The sequence below is a fragment of the Balearica regulorum genome, chromosome 8, assembly GCF_011004875.1.
Source record: "Balearica regulorum gibbericeps isolate bBalReg1 chromosome 8, bBalReg1.pri, whole genome shotgun sequence".
Lineage (NCBI taxonomy): Eukaryota > Metazoa > Chordata > Aves > Gruiformes > Gruidae > Balearica > Balearica regulorum.
This window is the reverse complement of record NC_046191.1, coordinates 18,839,952-18,860,426: the sequence shown is the minus strand read 5'-3', so window position 1 is coordinate 18,860,426 and position 20,475 is coordinate 18,839,952. Positions and strand designations below refer to the sequence as shown.

At 36.9% G+C, this 20,475-nt stretch overlaps 1 protein-coding gene across 3 annotated transcripts in view; it reads right to left on the bottom strand.

Moving 5' to 3' along the window:
* The window catches only part of BTBD8 (BTB domain containing 8), a 39,907-nt gene that overhangs the window by 18,632 nt on the left and 800 nt on the right, over positions 1 to 20,475 (bottom strand). For 2 of the 3 annotated variants that reach the window (XM_075759908.1, XM_075759907.1), the window contains exons 3-9: positions 10,932 to 11,200; positions 9,924 to 10,041; positions 5,104 to 5,193; positions 2,841 to 2,921; positions 1,902 to 1,998; positions 1,176 to 1,264; positions 855 to 957 (exon numbers count right to left, since the gene is read on the bottom strand). In XM_075759908.1, the coding sequence (XP_075616023.1) occupies positions 855 to 957; positions 1,176 to 1,264; positions 1,902 to 1,998; positions 2,841 to 2,921; positions 5,104 to 5,193; positions 9,924 to 10,041; positions 10,932 to 11,200 (847 nt within the window). The remainder of the gene's footprint in view (positions 1 to 854; positions 958 to 1,175; positions 1,265 to 1,901; positions 1,999 to 2,840; positions 2,922 to 5,103; positions 5,194 to 9,923; positions 10,042 to 10,931; positions 11,201 to 20,475) is intronic. The other variant, XM_075759909.1, reaches the window with a different exon arrangement.

The following is a 20,475-nucleotide window of genomic DNA, read 5'->3' as shown; positions in this document are numbered from 1 at the left end:
TGGTATATGCCAGTCCTCATTACAGTCACATACATACACAGTCATGACTGGCAGCTGCTGTACAGATGTACCTTTGGCTCCTCTACCTACTTTTCATATCTGTCTTACAATTCTGTGTATTTACAGGCTAATTACTGGACCAAATTCCTGTTAACAGGTCTAGTTCAAATCAGCTACTTTTAAGTTGGCTCTGAGGGTAGTTTTATACAGAAACACAATTGGAAAGTATTTAAGTTTAAGCAGATCTAAATTGGAACAGTGTAAACATATCCCACAAAAAATGAATGCTGAGCTTTGAGGGGACCAATTCAGTACTGTTATCTGAGAAATAGAAGATGTGTATACTATACTGTTACTTTATTTTTGCAAAGTCAGCTTGCCTGTAAAAAAACTGGCTTGTGATCACTCATAGCCAGTGATCACCTGAAGTCTGAAAAAAAAACCACACAGTAGTACATTTTTTCCAAATTAGAATATAGGTAAAAAGGAAAAGGTCATCACAAACAATGTATGCCACCACCTAACAGAAATTGATAGAGCAGTTTGCTGTTCCTCACTGTCTGAGTACATAATGCTGCACTATGATGTCACAGCTTTGTTTCATAAATTTATTTTGTATTATTTTGCTCGACTTGGATGTTATTATCACTAGGCTGTGCGCCATGAAGCATAACAATGACATCTGCACATCAAAATCTGTTTTTAAATTGTTATTTTAATGGGAACTTTTACATAGTGTAAGTCTACTACAGATTTAAAATACTATATTTATTATCTCTTAAATTGCATTGCACAGCTAAATAAAAAAATTACATTGCTCTATTTTTATATAACGCACACTATCTACTACTTACCAAAGAGTTAATCAACATAACAAGACAGTTGTTCTGAAGTTCAGTAGGTAAACTGGCAAAGCTTCTCTCTGACAAACATTTTGCAAAATGTTTTCCTACCCATCTGTTGAAAAACGAGACTTTCTTAGGTAAGGAAGATGAAAAACGTTCTATCTTCACTTGTTAGCATCAGTGATACTTCTAAAGTATTGTGAAGAAAAAAAAGTTTAAAATCTGAACATGTTATATGCCAAAATAAACCTAATCTTGCGAAGTAAAATAATTTTAACAGAAAGCAGAGAAATGAAAAACATAAACCATAGTTTACTTTATGATACTTACTTCATGCAGGCAGCATATAGGTTTTCCACTCCCAATGAATGAGCAATAGCCATGCATTCTAGTACAGGTTGCTGTTTTCCGGGAACAGGCTAGATTTGTTAGCAAATTATCACAATTATTGTACATTCAGACTTACAGAAACTGTATAGATTTACAAAATCTTCAGTTCAAACAGAAGTGCTGTTAGCTACTGTGGTATTTACGTTTGTTTGCCTTTATGCAGCATAGGGAAGTCATCTGCTTCCACACATGTCAATAAAGTAGTATTCAGCCTAGTGAGCCTAATGCATGAAAATGCTTGACTCTAAGCAGGTGTTTGTTTTTAAACTAATTTGAATTGAACAGAAATATTTTCCAATACACGCCTGTGGAATCTGATATGCAAATATATAGTATTTCCATATTCCTATTAAGAGTAATTACATGTACAGTGGAATGTATTAAGTTATACTCCATGTACATATTGAATTGATCATGTGGAATACTGCTTTTCATCAGTTGTGGTTTACAAGCTTCTGTAAATAGGTGGATGATACCAGAAGCCTTACTCCCATCATTAATCCCAGTTAATTTAGCAGATTTACACATCATAATAGGGTCTGTTGACTTAAGCTAACACCTTGACCACACAGTTGTTAAGTATCTTGTCACTATGATGTGCAAGTAATAGAATAAAAATTCTTCTTAGGCTTTATGGTTCACAAAGTAGCATAAGAACTGACATACCTTTTGGAAAAAATTGCAGTAATCTCTTTTCAAAATGTAGATAGCTACTTCTTTCAGCCCATCTAGCCCATACATATCTGCAATGCCCAACATGCGACTAAAGAGAGAGCAGTAGCAACAGGAATCAAAAATCATGTTCATATATGCATTTTGCTTACAAGACAATTTACATGCTAATTTCACCTCTTTGTTCAGTCAGAATTTGCTGCAGAAAGAGACTGATAACCAAATATGAAACTTGCCAGAGAATAATCTTCAAACAGGAACATGTATTGACCTAATAATAATCTCCCAACCACTGAGTCCAGTCTATATAAAAAGAAGCTTCAGCCACTGGCTGAAAAACTGTTTAGAAGACTCTCAGTTTCTCTATTTTAAGGGTAGCAAGTGAAAAAGATATTTGTGGCAGCACGGGTTTGGCATTTTGTACGTTTTTTCCAAGGATTACATAAAATGTCATTGATGACATCATATCTGAGAATTATGTCCCTTCCAAATACTGAAAAGCACGGTGAGCAAACTATGAATTATTTTATATAAATAATCCCATAGTTTTATTTTCTGTATCAATTAATTATCTAAACATTGACATTGGGACATATTATAAACAATTCCATATTTTTATTTTAGGTAAACTTTGAACAACAATTTCTAACACTAAGAAATTGTAGTGTTTTAATATTTAGTGGCAGAGTTCAACAGCTAATATATAAATGGTTTCAGGGAGTAATTCACACATTTCAGCACTTACTTCACTAATTCAGGATTATGTATAAAACTGATTAAAAACTACCCCAGAAGAAAATACCAACATTTACATTGGTTGCTATATATCATCTTTTATGGATCTAAGACTTACTACTTTTCCTTTTGACTTTCAACTGAGAAAATACAGAACAAGCACAAACTACAATTAAAAATAATAAAGTTGACATATACCCAACATCAACTTTGTCTGGAAAGTCCAGAATACCTCCATATATAAAATGCAAGATGACACTCATTTCTACATGGCTTATGCTGCAAAAAAGAAAAAAAAAAAACAACAAATAAAGACATGTCCAGAATAAAACCCACCACATTTCTTAGCCAAAGGAAGTTGGTCAAAAGGCTGATATGTCATTCAGCCACTCTGTGAATGGAAGGTAAACGGTCTGATAAAATTAAAGGTATTTTCAAAATTACTGCAATATAAAAAGAACTAAATGGACTATATTTTGGGAGAATTTTGCTACTCAGTAGTCTTGCTGAAACTTTGAAATTAAGTCATAAGCAGACTAATACTAATCTAGATTATTCACCCTGATAATATGCAGAAAGGATTGTTTTCATAATCTTTAAGCTCTTATTACTAGTAATAAGTCAATTATTAAGCAACTATATATTGAAAAATTGCTTTATAATAATTTCAATTATTGATTTTAGGAATGTATTTAAGCTTTCCCACAATAAAAATACATTTAATAGTTTCATTACAATGCTAAGTAGGAATGTTGTATCTCAAAATATTTAGAACAAGTGTTTATGTCTAGATTCAGATATGAAATGTGGAATTTCTACACAGAGTTGCGTTTGCATCCTTGCATCGTCCCAGCACTGTAACAGGGAAAGGCACAGAATGTCTATTTTAAATGGTGGACACAACCTCCTGAACAATATGTTATTGTATGTATGTACATACGTACACCTCAGTGTGCAATCTTCAGAACTCACAAGTGCTGTGTACGTTAGTATAAATGGAATATAGTCTGCAGATTGAGCTAAGACCCTTTAAAACATTAGACATGTTTAAGCAACAGACATTTATGACTAAAAACAAAAGGAGAAAAAAAAGGTTGCAACACACTAAGAAGCAAAATCAACACAGTTATCTTTCTATCTATTAGTACACATGATAGCCATAAAATCAGCAAGAAACAGTCTCCCCACAGTCTTGACAGCTGTTATCTTAGGCAGAATTTTCATTATTTCAGAATAAGCCATATGTACTTTATTTATAAGTTTTTAAAAAGACAGCATGGAAGTCTGCACCAAGCAGAAAACTGAACTAGAAAAGGTAAAATAAATGGACCCGATTGTTAATAACAGAAATTATGAGACACTGGCATGAGGATATACCCATGTAAAGATTAAGTACTTCTCAGGAAAAAGCCTCTACTGAAAAATAGGGATGAAAATTTCTTAGCCATATAGAAATCATTTACAGGGAGATAAGTGTAAATACCAGAGTAACTGTTGACTATCAGCCTCTTAAACATACTATGTATAGCATAAATGCTAAGGAATGAAAAGTCTAATGTTTTATAAGGATTAGGAAGTTATAAACAAATCAACAGATAACCTTCCTGATTTTGCAGCAGTGTTATTACACTGACAGAAAACTAAAATTATGAAAATATGAGAAAGTATGACTTGGCCAAGCAATTTTACATTAACACAAAGCAATTATACTTTGCAACGCTAAGGTACACAGTTCTTTCTGAAGGAAGCTGTGTCAGCCAACATCATGCCTGAACTAAAAAAAAAGCTAATGTGTACAAGTATCAGTATTAGTTTGCTTTTAAAGAAAATTTACTGTATTTCAATTGATTTTTCTGATACTGAAAAGAACTAAACCTGGCAGTCCCCAGTTTATCTACAAAGGCTTAAGTATTTATTCATCCTACACTGACAGCTCCGTTATTTTCAGCTTGCACAGAAAGCCATTACAAATAAGTACACTAGTCAAAATTGGTTTAGTATATAATGCTAAAATATTATTATTAAACAGTATTTAAGGAACACAATTGTTTGTCTTTACAAAGACATTGTAAATATACTCTTATTGTACAAATAGGTATGAAAATAAATTACGCTGTTCAGACATCCATAATACTTTTCATGACATGTACAACATGAAGTGAGAGAAAAGAATTGTAAAATACACTGAGAATACTAAAACATACTCTGCAAAAAAGGATTAGTACTCTTCTGCTGAGGAAAAAGACTTCTTCCCTAAACCATATGACAATATTAACAAATACACTACACATGCTGTTTCATATTGAAGTCAAAACAGTACTCAGGAAATGTATCAGGTTGAAGAAAAGTGTCAAGGCAGATTAATCTTCAGTGCTCTATACACAGCACAGTTGTTACGTATTTGCAATGATTTTAAATTGCCTACCTTTGCTCCCACGTGACTTGCAAAGACAACACTTACCCTTGAAGAGTGATGTGCTCTTGGGAGCTTTCAGCCCAACTTCCACTCAGCATAGCAGCAAAGTAACTAGATCTGGCACATAAAATGGCCCTGAGAGAGAAAAAGTAAACATTATTCCACTAGATACAAATATTTATTACAAAACTCTTTGATAACATTGACTTAAATCTTTGTCCTTTATGCATTAAGGTGTCATCTGTATAGTGCATGCCTTTTTTTCCAATATGTTTGGAATTTCAAAATATGTTAAAGAAAAAAACCGAACACTATTCTAAATTTCTCAGTTAAAGCTTGTTTCTAGTATGACTTTGACATTCGCACAGAGGAAATTATTACCACAAGCATTTTACTTTAACATAATAGAAAACTGCAAATTTTATTTCCTCCGTTTTATTTCATAGAGTCATAGAGTCATCAAATGGTTTGGCTTGGAAGGGACCTTAAAGATCATCTAGTTCCAAGCCCCTGCCATGGGCAGGGACACCCTCCACTAGACCAGGTTGCTCAAAGCTCCATCCAGCCTGGCCTTGAACACTTCCAGGGAGGGGGCATCCACAGCTTCTCTGGGCAACCTGTTCCAGTGCCTCAGCACCCTCACAGTAAAGAATTTCTTCCTAATATCTAATCTAAATCTACCCTTTTTCAACTTAAGGTCATTATCCCTCGTCCTATCACTCCATGCCATTGTAAACAGTCCCTCTCCAGCTTTCTTGTAGGCCCCTTTAGGTACTGGAAGGCTGCTCTAAGGTCTTCCTGGACCCTTAAGGTTCTTCAGGCTGAACAACCCCAACTCTCCCAGCCTGTCTTCATGGGAGAGGTGCTCCATCCCCCTGATCATCTTTGTGGCCCTCCTCTGGACTCGCTCCAACAGCTCCATGTCTGTCCTGTACTGGGGCCCCCAGAGCTGGATGCAGTACTCCAGGTGGGGTCTCACGAGAGCAGAGTAGAGGGGGAGAATCCCCTCCCTTGACCTGCTGGTCACACTGCTTTTGATGCAGCCCAGGACACAGTTGGCTGTCTGGGCTGCAAGTGCACATCGCCAAGTTATGTTGAGCTTCTCATCAACCAACACCCCCAAGTCCTTCTCCTCAGGGCTGCTTTCAATCCATTCCCCACCCAGCCTGTAGTTGTGCTTGCGATTGCGCCGACCCACGTGCAGGACCTTGCACTTGGTCTTGTTTAACTTCATGCATCGCACAGGCCCACCTCTCCAGCCTGTCAAGGTCCCTCTGGATACCATACATTCCCTTCAGCGTGTCACCTGCACCACACAGCTTGGTGTTGTCAGCAAACTTGCTGAGGGTGCACTTGATCTCACTGTCCATGTTGCCAAAGATGTTACAGTGCCAGTCCCAATACTGACCCCTGAAGAATGCACTCGTCACTGATCTCCACTTGGACAACTGAGCCATCGACTGCAACCCTGAGTGTGACCATCCAGCCAATTCCTTATCCATGAGTGGTCCATCTGTCAAATCTATGTCTCTCCAATTTAGAGACAGAGAAGGTTTTGCAGGACAGCGTCAAATGCTTTGTACAAGTGCAGGTAGATGACATCACTCGCTCTTCCCTTATCCACCAACACTGTAACCCTGTCATAAAAGGCCACCAAATTTGTCAGGCATAATTTGCCCTTAGTGAAGCCGTGTTGGCTGTCACCAATCACCTCCTTACCTTCCATGTGCCTGAGCATAGTTTCTAGGAGGATCTGCGCTGTGATCTTGCCGGGCACTGAGGTGAGACTGTACTTCCCCAGGTCTTCCTTTTTTTTTACCTTTTTAAAAATGGGAGTTATGTTTCCCCTTTTCCAGTCAGTGGGGACTTCACTAGACTGCCACAACTTCTCAAATATGATGGATAGTGGTTTACTAAGTTTATCTGCCAGTTCCCTCAGGTCTCGCAGATGCATCTCATCAGATCCCATGCACTTGTGCACCTTCAGGTTCCTTAGTCTCAAACCTGATGATCTCCTACAGTGGGCAGTTCTTCTTTCTCCCAGTCCCTGCCTTTGCCTTCTGTGACTTGGGTGGTGTGGCTAGAGCACTCAATGGTGAAGATTGAGGCAAAAAAAGTCGTTGAGTACCTCAGCCTTCTCCATTAACAGTAAATAACCTTGCTTATACAGCCCCATTTTAGCCAAATAATTGTATCCTGAATCTCTTACATTGTTTTTACACTACAAAATGTGTAATTATTAAAACGAAGTATGAAACTTTTCTTACTCAAAGGACGTGCTGGTAGGTGGCCAGCGAACTAAAAGTCAAACTTGATACTAACATATGATACAACAATATGATGTGTGTTTCCAGCACTATTTAAGAAGAGCTATCAATTACTTCTGCTTAGACTTATTACTCTTGTATATTTAAAAGGCGTAACTGGCCATAAAGGACCTAATTTGATTTACTACTGCTTCCAAAGACAATAAAGAAAGCCCAGACCAGTAGTCTGTGTAGCTCAGTATCTCCACCAGTGTCACAGTCTTCAAATGACAAGACCTTTGCAACAGGAACTTTTTAAGGTGGAAGTAGAAGGGCAAAAAGGAAGAGAAGACAGTGGATGAAAACTGCTTTATGATTTCAGCCTTCCAGATTTACACCAGTTATAGTGTTACTGTTAGCCTTTATTCATCTATCTGGGCTACTGCAGATAATATTCTCATACATACTTTTTTTTCCCTGAACTTACGAAGCTTCCTATTATTTATAGAATTAATTTATGTCATGTATTTCCTGTGGCAGAAAAAAGCAAAATGTTATATTAGGCATGAAAATCCTTTCTTTTACATGTATTTGTTGGCTCTAAAAATGTTTCAGAGCACTCATTTTGCGTAGGGAGAAGTAAGAAGAATGCTATTTATGGTCTCTTTTCTAGTCATTACATATTCTGGAATTTCTCATCTCTCTCCTCCTCCTGCTTGAGAAGTCTCAGTACTTTAAATTAGGACCTTCTCACACATTCCTCCTGTGATTCATCCAGCAATAATAATGATGAAACTTTTACAGAATGTTTCATACCTCAGTGAAATACATCCACCTGTAAATGCGTATTACATCACATCTTTGAGCATGTGAAGTTCTGAATACCCACACGATTTTGTTTTTATAAGATGTAATAACACAGTATCATGGAGATATGAAATACCGTATCTCCGATTTTGTCATCCTCTTCCAAATAAATTTTAGTAATGAACAGGACTAGATCAACTGCAAGGGCATAGTGGAAATGGATATTTCAAGGACTCATTTTAAATAAGACAGCTACTCAGTAGAATATGTGCAAGTATGTATTACCTAAATAGACATTGATAAAACTTTAACTTACGAAATACATTGAGATACCAAATGAATTTGAAGTAAGTTTTTCTGTGCTTTCCTACTGTCATGGTTTGTGCCACAGGTTTCTTACTGAACAAATTGACATGCTCCACTCAGAGCTCTGTAAGAATACAAACACAGCACTAGGAAGACATAAGTTGGCAACTCTCAGAGCACTGCTGCTCACATTGTGAGGTCTATTGGAAGTTCATAGGACTTCATGAGAAAGTAAGCAATACTGAGATAAGTGGATGGGAGAGGGTGGGGGCTTAAACTGTCTCCTGTTTGAGAACTTAAAAGCCCTTAAAATAAATCATACCGGTGATTTCACCACAATTATATACAAAGTTAGATTTCCCTTATTCCTTCCTGCTGTTCACATAATGCAGTACTAGAACAAGCAAGTCTTGTGCCTGTTTCAGAACATCCTTGTTTCCTCTATGAGTTACTGCCACATTTTTTGATGCTGGTTAGACTAGATACATTGCTCCAGGCAGTAAGTGGCCTAAATTAAAGAAACTCTGCTGATGGAATATTTTTGATGACTTTCTTCTTGCATTGAAGTATTTATTTCTCAAAGTTATAAACCTGAGAACATGTCATCTTATAGGGTAGACCAGAAGAAAAAACATGCCTACCTACACTACATTCTGGAAATTTAGTATGTATCCTAATTCTACTATTTAAAAAAATAAAATAAGACACACACACACTATTATGACATATCTTTTATAAAGATGTTTGTCATGTCAGTAATATAACACCCCCCCCCCCCCCAGTTTTGAGAAAATACTAAAAGGAGTGGAGGTTTTTTTTATAATCTCTGACAGTTATTTATATACTCCAAGAGAACAAAATACAGGCTGTCTAGTTTGCTTGTGCAGACTTACATGAAAGGTACAAGGAACAGTACTGATGCTTTAGTTTGCTTTCCCAAGCTACAGAAGTCAAATAAGCCAAAGTTCTTTACACAGCCTTGGACTTCAGATCTAATAAAGGCTGCTGATAATCTTTATGTCTACCTGACTGAAGTAATGAAAGTAAAATCAGATCCTATATGCACAGATTCTGAAGAGCAGAAAAAAAACAACTTACTACTCCAGAAATTTTCTACTTGTATGGTAATTATATTCAGCATTAATAGCCTAAAAGTTTATTAATAGATTTTTCTTTTTCTTCAGAGAGTGTAGATTACTTAAAAAAAGATTAGCAAAGAAAACCTACACAGTATTTATACATAAGTATGTACTCATAATATGAGTTTACAGTGGCAATCTCAGAAGTGCTAAAACCACAATTGTTTTCACAATAGTTGCCATTAATGAGATAAATAACTGTCATTAGTATCAAAGTATGGCCACTTGTCACACAAGACCTAAAAACTATAATGGCTCACAGTTAGGTATAACAGCACCAGCAATAACTTATTATAGATATACGGTACGAGCAGCATTTTATACTAGAAGGATTTTGGTTGAAAAACTACAGTAATGCTGTAAATACCTGTGAGCTTGAAAATCTTTGCCTTCTATGCAAATATTAATATCTGGACAACAGCACTTCTTGTAGAGCATCATTAAGTCTTCTCCTAACACAGATGCAGTTTCTAGTTTGGAATTACCTGCAGACAGGGAGAAATAGCTCTTTTTCACATTGGCCGGTGTAGACTAGACTACTGACAGCACACAGACAACTTAAAATATTTGAAAAGAAGAATCTGACATAATGAAATTTTTAATATTCCATACTCAAGCTCGAATTTGCCTTGAAGGTTTTCCAGACCTTGCATTCTACTTCTTGATTCGACTTGAAATATTGGAAATTTAACCAATGCTTCATATTTGATAGCTATAGATGTACTACAGTTACTCTTTCACAGGATTATGTAGCCAGTTCATTTTTTCTACAGAGATCTGGTACCTCTGCATGAAAGAAAAGTAGACTCTGAAGAAGTTCAGGGTCATGTAGTGCTACAGGCTTCTGCCTGAACAGATTTGTTGCTGGATCCTATCTTACTGATACAGCTGTAGCAGCCAACACCTTTGGTGTAGATGCAGTTACACATTTCCTCGTGTGACTTACTTCATTCACAGTTATAGTAGGGAAGATTCTAAAAGATTCCAAAATCCTCATAAACCAGCAGTGGAACTAGTGCAATTTGCTAGAAAAGGAAAGGAATGGAGAGATTCTGCTCTGTGGAAGCCCCATATCATGAGGACTCAAGTTTGCTGTATTATAGAGAAAAGATGGGACACAATGCCGATGCCTGGCAAGTCCTGCCAGATTTATTATGCTACATGTTGGCTGGGAACTGCTCCTGCCAAACATCTGTAGCAATTTTTTTTCAGGTGTGAGAGAATGAGATAGACCATAGCAAAGAATATCCATGTAAGCTATGGTAAAACAATAGCTTTAATCTTTGCCTGCATTTTTATCGCTATGTAAGTCTTTGGATAATTATTTAAAAGAAAAAAATAAACAAAACAAACAAAAGTATAACTCCAAACCTACCTGCAGTGGCTTTGCTGCTTTCTGCATCAATGACTACTTCTGGAACCTCCTCTTCAATACAAGATGAACAAGCAACTTCTTTCTGCACAGCACCACTTGGAGTATTCTGATCAACAGGTATTCTTTTGCCAGCTCCAACATAATTTACATTTGTTTGAGTGTTGTGAAGAGTAGCAATGTTGTTTTCTTTTATTAATTTGGGTTCTAATACTTTTTTCATCATAGCCAGCTCCTCAGCTTCGAGATTTTTATCAGATGAATATACAAGCCTAGAAGATGACACTAAGTTTACTCCTGTAATTTTTTAATTGATCAAAACAAATATAAAATTACTTCTTTTTGTCTATCAAAGTTCATGACCAGAAAAAAAAAGCTGGACTCTACAGTGCTTAATAAAAAAAGCCTTTTTAAACTGTGTTTCTGGAAAACTTTTCTGCAATGCTTGAAAAAGCATAAACAAGCATTACAAGCAAAATGTACTATCAGGTTAAAAGGAACAAAGGTTTCTCTTCCTCACTTTGCTTTTTTAATTAAAGAAACTTTTGTCTGCTCTTCCTAAATCATGTGCGATAATCATCTAGTGGCAAAAGCAGAAGCAAGATGAAGGACTTCTGGATCTTAGTATGACCAAGAAAAGGCACTTGATTGTCCTTTAATATCATCAAATTTACAAACCCAAAACATCAAGGTTACAAGTACAAAACCGTAAGAATGATATAGGGATATAAATGAATGGAATTAGAGACAGAGAATTTAATTTCAAAGAACATGCTTGAAAGCATGAAAATTTGCAGTTGAGATTACCCAAGAGCTTTTACTTTGCCCATATAGTAATTCCAGCTTCCCACTTTCCCATCTGTTTCACCAGCTTATTTTTTGCTCATGATCTGGAAAGGCTAATGAAGCCTGCCATCTGTGACTGCAAAGATCTTGTATTTATAGAAAGATACTGCACGCCAGCAACTTAATGGAGCCTTAAAAAGTCAATGTGAACAGATAACACGCTTTATCAGTGGTTTCATACCATAAAGATGAAGTTAGCAAAGTTTAACAGAACAGCTACAGTTACTTTGGATTTAGCAGACATGTACTTACAGATCTGCATTTAGTCACTCATTCCATGGCAAAGAGGCTTTATTGTTAATACTGGGAACATAGTAATTTGAGTACGCTATTTGAACAGTCCTCTAAAGTGGCAGAGAAAACGTACAAAGAAATCATCTTCCTTCTTAAGGCCTATATTTAAAGTATTGAGTTAGGTAGAATTTTTGTGTCTGTGTAATACAGGTTCTCACAAGGAGAGAATGACAAAAAAAGAGAACGTAGGAAATGGGAATTTTAATATTTTATTAGGTTTTGAAAGCAAGGGCCAGGAAAACGTGTGACAGGAGTAATAAAATTTCACAGTGAAAGAGTAAGATTCATATCATGTTAGGTGAAATTTGCACTGGAACTTTACTTACCTTTCTGTTGCTGTGTAGCTATTGCATATTCAACATACAATGATAGTACAAACTGACTTTGAGGGAGAAAGAAAATTAGTGGCAATAGATAGCAAAGATACTGCTTTACTGTAAATTCAGTATTTTAAGATTCTTGCTTACTTTCTGCCAGCAACTGAAAAACATATCCACAGGGAATCTGATAAGCTAGGCGATGAAGCAACAATCTCCTGGGAATCCTCAAGGTATTTTCAGATAATTTACATAATAAACCTTAGGAATGCAATTTTATTATTACTAGGGCTTAAGTCAATAAAAATGGCATCCTTACCACAACTAGGAACTCTGAAAATAAAACAAGTGGCATGCTGTTAAACCAGAACTAAGTAACTGGTTTCTAGATCTGAAAAAGTTATTCTATTTGAGATAAGTTTTTTCCTCAAAAAAGTCAAGGAACCTCAATAATTTCAGTTAATATTTAAAATCCAGCCACAGTCCTGGATTCATTATTTCCATAAACTCAGCAGAATTATCTGTATATTAGTCTGCTTAATACAGACTGTAAATTCACTACTTTGAAAGACTCACGGAGACATCCATTATTCTGCTTCACAGCAATAATGTTTTTAGCACATCTTTTAGAAATTTTCCTTTATCTCACTTAAATCCCATTATATGTTCTTTCCAGAATGGAAGATTCTGCAGTTTTTTAAAACCTGTTATAGAAAACTTTGCTTGGCAGCACCCTTTATTTTATAGCCTCATTTTGAAAGGCAAAGTGAAGTTTTCTATGCTGTCTTCTACAGAGTATCAAATGGTGCGTTCCTGCATAAATAAAAGCTAGGGAAATAGCAAAATGCATAGCTCAGACCTTGGAGCTCAGATGTTTTGGTGATAATGGAAAACCATCTCTTTAAAACACAGTTGCTGTAAGAAACCAGAATCCTTACTGCAGAATTATGATATGAATAGTTTTACTGTTCCAAACCTCTTGAGTAGGCATCAACATGATACTTCAGTAAGTTAAAGTGCAGATTACAACTCTATGAAGTCATAGATCTCTAAATCAGATAGAGGTATCATCAAGAGGTCTTACAGCTTGACCAATTTTGAACTGAGTTAAGTATTTGCAAGCAAGTAGTTTTCATCATTATCTGAACAGTCTAAGAAGCTATAAAAATGTTCCAGTTCTTCCAACATCCCTAATGATGATCAGGAAAGTACTAGATTGTACTGACTATGACCAGCTTCCTAGAACATACAAAACAAAGTAACTCCATTCTGCTTATAACAACACATAGCCTACATAGACATCTCAAAATGCACACTGAAAAAAAGCAGGTACCTTGTGGGTAGTTTGCAAGTACTAAGAAAATGCTAAGTAGCCCAACCAAATTTACTTTTGTGCATCTAAAGATTTTATTCAGTTTTGTTTTTAAAAGCGTCCTGAAGGTTTATCTCCTCTCATTCCAAATCACTTAGGCTACTACATTCTTTGGGAAGTTTCCCAGCCTTAGAGCTCTCTTTAAGGCCCACCTATTCCTATCAATTGTAGATCATGACTCCACAGTCTTTAAAACCATACAGTCTCATTAAAACAATCATGCAATTCTGTTCTCAGAACAGCCACAAAGCCAATACTGACTAGAATCAGTAAGACATTTTGATGTCACTAAAAATAAAAAAAACATGATCACAAAAAATCCTAAGATAATATGTGGGTCAAAAAAGAATTTTGAGTTATGATCCACTTCTTTGATCCTAGGAGCCAAGAGGTACATTTCCTTCCTGTGGGCTGTCTGCAAGACTGACAAAATCCCAAACAGAAATGTTGGATTCTACTAATGACCATGGAGACAACACAAGAAGGCAAGTGAGAAAGGGGGCAGGTTTTATTTTAATGAAATACCATATTTAAAAGCATGAGGAACCCTCTTTTGTTATTTCTGAGAACACTGAAAGTCACTGGAATTAACACCATCATCACCAAACTTTACTGAAAGCTGTTAGGACAGCCTCTCCTATTATCCCTAAGTAGTTGTTAGCCAAATAAATAAATAAAATTTCTCAACCAATTAGGCACCCACTTTTCAAATGCTCCCTACAGCAGCTTCCACTTGCACTGAGTGAGAGTTGTTCTCTGAAAGCCCATCTGGAGAAGACATTTACCTGCCATCTTCTTCTTACCCACATTCTCCCTAAAGCTATACATACATGTACACGTCATTGATGTCACTAGAGAAATGCTTTTGAGTTCTTAGATGCCCGCTGTTTAAAAAGACAGGATCTTGTCCATGTTGTAATGGATGTTGTGTATATGCCCAGATTTGCAGAGCATTAGTAAAGAGCTTACAAAGCAGGCCTGAACAAAAGCTATTAATGCCAGGGGAGAGGATTTTTTTTTTCCTATCTTGATTTTTTTTTCTGTCAGCTAGCAACACAGACTGATTGTTAATGCTAAAGTCTATCAGAATATCAGAAACTTCTCCATCATAAATACTATGGGACAGCATGCAGCTGTCAGCACAAAAGTCTAACACATGAAAAGGGGAAATTCTGCTGTTTGACAGTGCACCAGTTTATTTGTCCTGAAAAAAAGATACTATGGTAGCTTTAGAATAGAGGGACAAGTACAGATGCCCAAATCAGGATACTCACTTGGTAGTGTAATGAATAACACAATTAATGAAAACAGACAAAACAAACGATGTTTTTCTTTTATTTGCAAGTTGTACAGATGCTGTGCGTTGTTTTCAATAGGAACTTGGTATCGCACATACCAGAATTCCACATAGTAACTAATTAGCACTGAAATATCTGCTGTACACGCGTAAAATACCGTATTATACAGTTTTACTTAGAGCTATGCATTATCACAATTAAATGCCAAAATAAAAACAAGATCTATTAACTTTTGTTAATAACACTGAGAATGTGTAACACTGAACTACTCCCTGCTCACCGTTTTAATGTATTGACGTCCTTAACAAACCCAACTGCAGCAGATATTCTCACACACTGCATTTAATCTTGGTGGACTTGCAAGAAATATTTCCACAATGCACTTACAGCAGTGAATCTTTGTTAGTGCAAGTTAGGCATGTCATACACACAACTTCAACCTACCTTCATCACTTAAAAGTCTTTCATTTCCCTTTACATTAGCTAAGAGAAGTCAGGTTGATTTTTGCAGCCAAGATGGTTATTTTAGCTTAATTGATTTCTTGAGACAAGTATTTCAGTAAATTTCTTCTCCTGAGATGCAGTATCAACTGCTTCACTTCCTCACACAGATGCTGGTTAAATTTTCTGATTTCTTGTTAAAGCTAAGCATTTCAGCAGAAAAAGAATCTGGCCCTTAAGCAATCATGGTCCCAGTGAAAGGTTTCTACCCATTTCTCACATAATTTTATTTTATTGAGGCATAAATCCATGGCGTTAAGATACTATGTTTTCAAAAGGAAGATGTTAATATCACACATGTAGCAAATATACTGTGACTTAAAAGTTTAGTTTCTCAGCTTGCTTAGAGAAATTGGGATAAACATGCATCAAAAAAATCCAATTAGAAAAAAGACAAACTCATTTTTTGTATATATGTGGAAAGAAGATAAGGTTGCATTTGTTTGGCATGTGTTTAAAGCCTGTTTTCATCAAAAGAAACAAGTCATCATGGTGAAGGCTTTCTTCCCCCAACTGGATATAGCATAAAATGTAAGCTACAAGCTGCATGTAGTATCTAACTTATTTCCCTCCCTTGCACCTTCCTTGCTTAGCAAAGTGTAACTATTTTCAATGACTAGCTTAGCTCATATTTTTAACCACAACAAACTAACTTGGTGGTGTAGTAACAAACTCAGACCAGAGAATATGGTTGTGTGAACAAAAGCCATTAAGTTAGAACAGCTTAGCTACTCAGAGGAGCAAATTCCTTAATCCTTTAACTTGGGAAATAAACACTTTTGTTCTTAATAATTTGTTTGCAACTTTCTCAGTTTTCACCGTTCACTGGAGATAAGCCTTTACAAAGCATTTTAACTTCCACAATTCAGGATTTATCATTTCACAAAGTTTAAGACAGTCACATTGAACTTCCTATGTTGCCCATATTTATAGATAGGACAGGGCCTGTTAATTCCATTTGTTTTGGGAGGGATGATTTTTTTCAGCTGTGTTGCTGACTCCCTCACATCTTAATGCAAAGGAAAGAATAGTTGTCGAGCCATAAAACGCACCTGCAAGTGCCACAGAAAACCCTTTTTGCAGCTAACTTGTTTTCAAGTTACACAAATCAGTCAGAGAAGATACTCCTTGCATGGCAGGGTACACCACCACGTCAACAGGCATGAGCAGTAAGAGGATAAAAGGGAAGGATCGTATCAGAGTAAACTGGATAACCCACAAAATTTCAAGAACATGGCAGGCATGCTATTCTTCTGAAATAGAGTGGTCTGCAATCATAACCCACTAGAGGTGGAATACAGAAGCCTAGATATCAAAAGTATGATTGCTGAGGCATAAGCATAAAGGAATTCAGTGTATGTGAACAGAAGTCACATTTGTTTCTGCCAAAATAGCCAGTATCTAATGGGGACTATGATAATCTAGCCTAAGAATAATCTTATTCACAAATTGTTTCCCTTTTTCACTGCTTTGTAATCTAATGTTATGGAGCTATAAATAGGAATTGTATTTAAAGAACAAATATTCACAAACAAGTTGTTTGTGCAACTACTTTATGAAAATCTCCCATGCAAGAGAAGGTCAAGCTGAAAATAGGGCTAAGCCATCATCTGTAGTGTGAGGCTGATGTCACATAATTTTAACAGGTACCCCTCCTTCTGACTTGTTCTTTTTTCCCCCCCTGCACACAGGGAAGATTCTGACAGACATGAGCAACAATGAGATTGCAAGAGGTGTGACTAAGTGACAGATGAAACTGGAACAATGGTATCGGGTGTCTGTTGTATTAATAGCAGTTGTTACAGTCTAAAATTTATTCTACAAAGGAAAGGTGTGCATTGAGTGTACAGAAAGAAGTTACTGTCATCATGCTGTCTAGGAGTTTACCTTCAAGAATGTTTTTGTCTGCACTTAAGCTAGATGTAGCATCCTTGTACCGCCTGATAGAGAACAATGCAAACATAACACGGTCGAAGCCTTGGCTAGTCTACTTTGAATCAACTGCTGATGCTGCAAATTAACCCCCCGTGGCAGTAAACATAACAATGACAATTGTATTCCTTTGTATTTGATCTGTATTTATTGCTTTTTAACCAGATCTGTCATTAGGTCCTTCTGTGCCCTTCCCTACATCAGATCCCTTTAATACGAGTGTTAGAGGACAATGAGAGTAACAACTAGATTTTTATTTCTAAAACTATATTTTTCCTACTGAAAGGGTAAAAGCAGTTTGCCTCTCAAAAGGCAAGATATTAATGATCTAATGATCTGTGACAGCCTATTGTCCTTCAGGGATGCTAAGTTGCTCGCTTCTCAAGGCAGACTGCACAACCCGGCTTGAGCAGTCATCTCCTGCCATTGACATACTTGCAAATTGTTGACCCTTTTCTAGTTGTGTTATGAAGAGTGACAGAAGACTATTACATTAGCTTAATTGGACAAAAACATAGGGTGAATAGTTCCTACAATATGGATGCTGCGCTTCCTGGTGACCCGCAATTTCTTGCTGGTGTCCTTGGACAGTGCAAGCATAGGGAGGGAAACAAAGCAGTGCTCAGTTGCTCAGCTATTTCATGCAGAGGCTATGCAGAAAGATCAGCATGAAGTTCATCATATCCTCCATCCTGCTCAAAAATGCTCAGAAGCTTGGCAAGAGGAGCTACGCAGCCTTCAGCATACAAGTGACATGTAGCCTGTGTCTCTCCTGATTGAGAGAGACAGAGGCCCAAAGGAAGTATGTCTCACTGAGATGCACGCCAGATACAGTTTGTGAGAAAAAAAAATAAATCCCTAAATCCCCAAGGAGAGATCATTTTTACTTGGGAAACTAAAATAAAAGCTGAACACAAACAGGAAAAGGAATGAGATTTTGTTAGAGCTTTGATGAACTCTTCAATACTACACCAGTATTCCACTTCTACAGAGAAACAGTAGTTATAAGCAGAAAACTTAGAACTTCTGTAGAAGACTACAACTTCTCTCAGGAGCTCAACTGCAGCTACAGGTCTTTGTTACAACTCATCAGGGCAATTCATGTGCTCCAAGTACTAGGCTAGCTTTCGGGCAATGTCAAGCTGTAATTTTAGGCACTGTTTTGGATTTGCAAATATGTAATTAATTTGCATCTTAACAGTAAGAAACCACGGAGATTCAACAGCCACTGGTAACAGCAGAAATCATCAGTCTAACAATGAAATTAGGCTCCTTTCAACCAAAGTTGCTTCCCTTCCTTGGTCCAAAGCAGTTCACTATGGTCAAACATTTTCACAAGATACGCTGGCTTAGAGGATTCAAAAGCTGGAGTATTAAACAGCACTGAAGACTAAGTTAAGAAAAACCAACCATCTTGCAAAATGCACTTCATGCATAGCTTGGAATATATGGGGAGGTTCATTTGAAGAATCTAAACTCTCACTGAAAAGATAAAAGATTTGTAATTAGATAAGCTGGTTTGACTGTAAAGGTGTTTTTCAGTACCATGCTTTTTAGAGAATATGCAGGACTCTAGGGATCATTACTTGCCTTCCAGCAAACAAACAACATTGAAAGCAAGTATCAATGAACTGTAGGCATTGTAAGTGCTTACATTAGGGAAACAAAGGAACAATATAACAGCATATAAATAAGATAATTATACCAAATAATTATTGCCCAATTTCCAAATTAAAATAATTTGAAGTTTTAAAAATTTGCATTGTCATGCTTCTGCATGAAAGTCTTCTGTACCACAAATGTGAAGCAAATTAATGAAATTGCAGTAATAATGGAGTTAAGAAGAATTGGAGACAAACCCCATGCTGTTTTCTTACCACTTGCTTTGCTAATGCACCTGCCAGACTTTGACAGTAATCTAACAAATGCCAGTTTATCAGCCTGTTCCACTACAATGATTCTGGTTTTGATACTACTCTCAGTTCAAAAAGTTTATTTCATACTTACTATAAATTTAGTACCCTGAATACATATTTTTAGTCATCTGCTGCCTTATTTACAAATTTAAGGAGAGAATGAGTGAAACCAGTAGTGAGAGGTCAGGCTAGGTTGTATTGTAGGCACTAAACTTTAAAACTACACCACCTTCCCCTTTCTCTTGCCGATGATCTCAAGAGCCTGCAAGCGCATGCGTTTTCTAGGCACATCCTGAATTCATCTGAAAAGCCAGAATGCCTACCACTCTGCTCCCGTGCATGCCCCAAAGCCCAGATCAGCTCTAACATCAACCCTGTTTTATAGAAGGTAGGTGGCACCACCACAGCTTTCTAGAGAAAAGCAAGCGCTGCCCAGTCCTTTGAAAGAAGGATTAGAAGCACTTTCAAGCAAGGAAGATTGCAGGGTCTGGTGGTGGCACCAGCCAACACCCCTTGATGTACTCACTGAAGGTTTGGAGCAAAAGGAGCGAGATGTCAGATACATGCTAATAGTTGGCAATGGGAAACCACACTGGCCCTTGCACCAGTCCCAGCCCACCCGCTGCACCCACGGTGTGGCACGCCCCTTCTGTGCTGTTTGGCCTATCCCGCGGATCACTAGGACTTCAGCAATGACCACACAGTCTCTCACTTGATGAAATCCTCCTAGGTTTCCAAATCCGTAACTTTTTTTTTTTAACATGACACTAAAATGGTTTTTCTTCATTGTTTTTCATTAGGTAATCTTGCTAACAGGGGTATTTGTAGGCAGAGACAATTTTAAAGGACACATTCAAGACTTTTGCTGCTTTTTCTCTTGTTCTATTACAAAGCCTTTACATACCATAAAAAACATGCTATAGTGAAGATTTTACCCATGCGTTGTCAGCAGTAGGATGAAGGCAGAGGGAAATAAGTAAGTTAGAGGAAAGTCCTCTGCAAACGTTGCCGGCAGGCTGCGAAGATGCTGCTTTGAATGGGAAGGTTTTAAAACAGGTGTTAATACCGGCA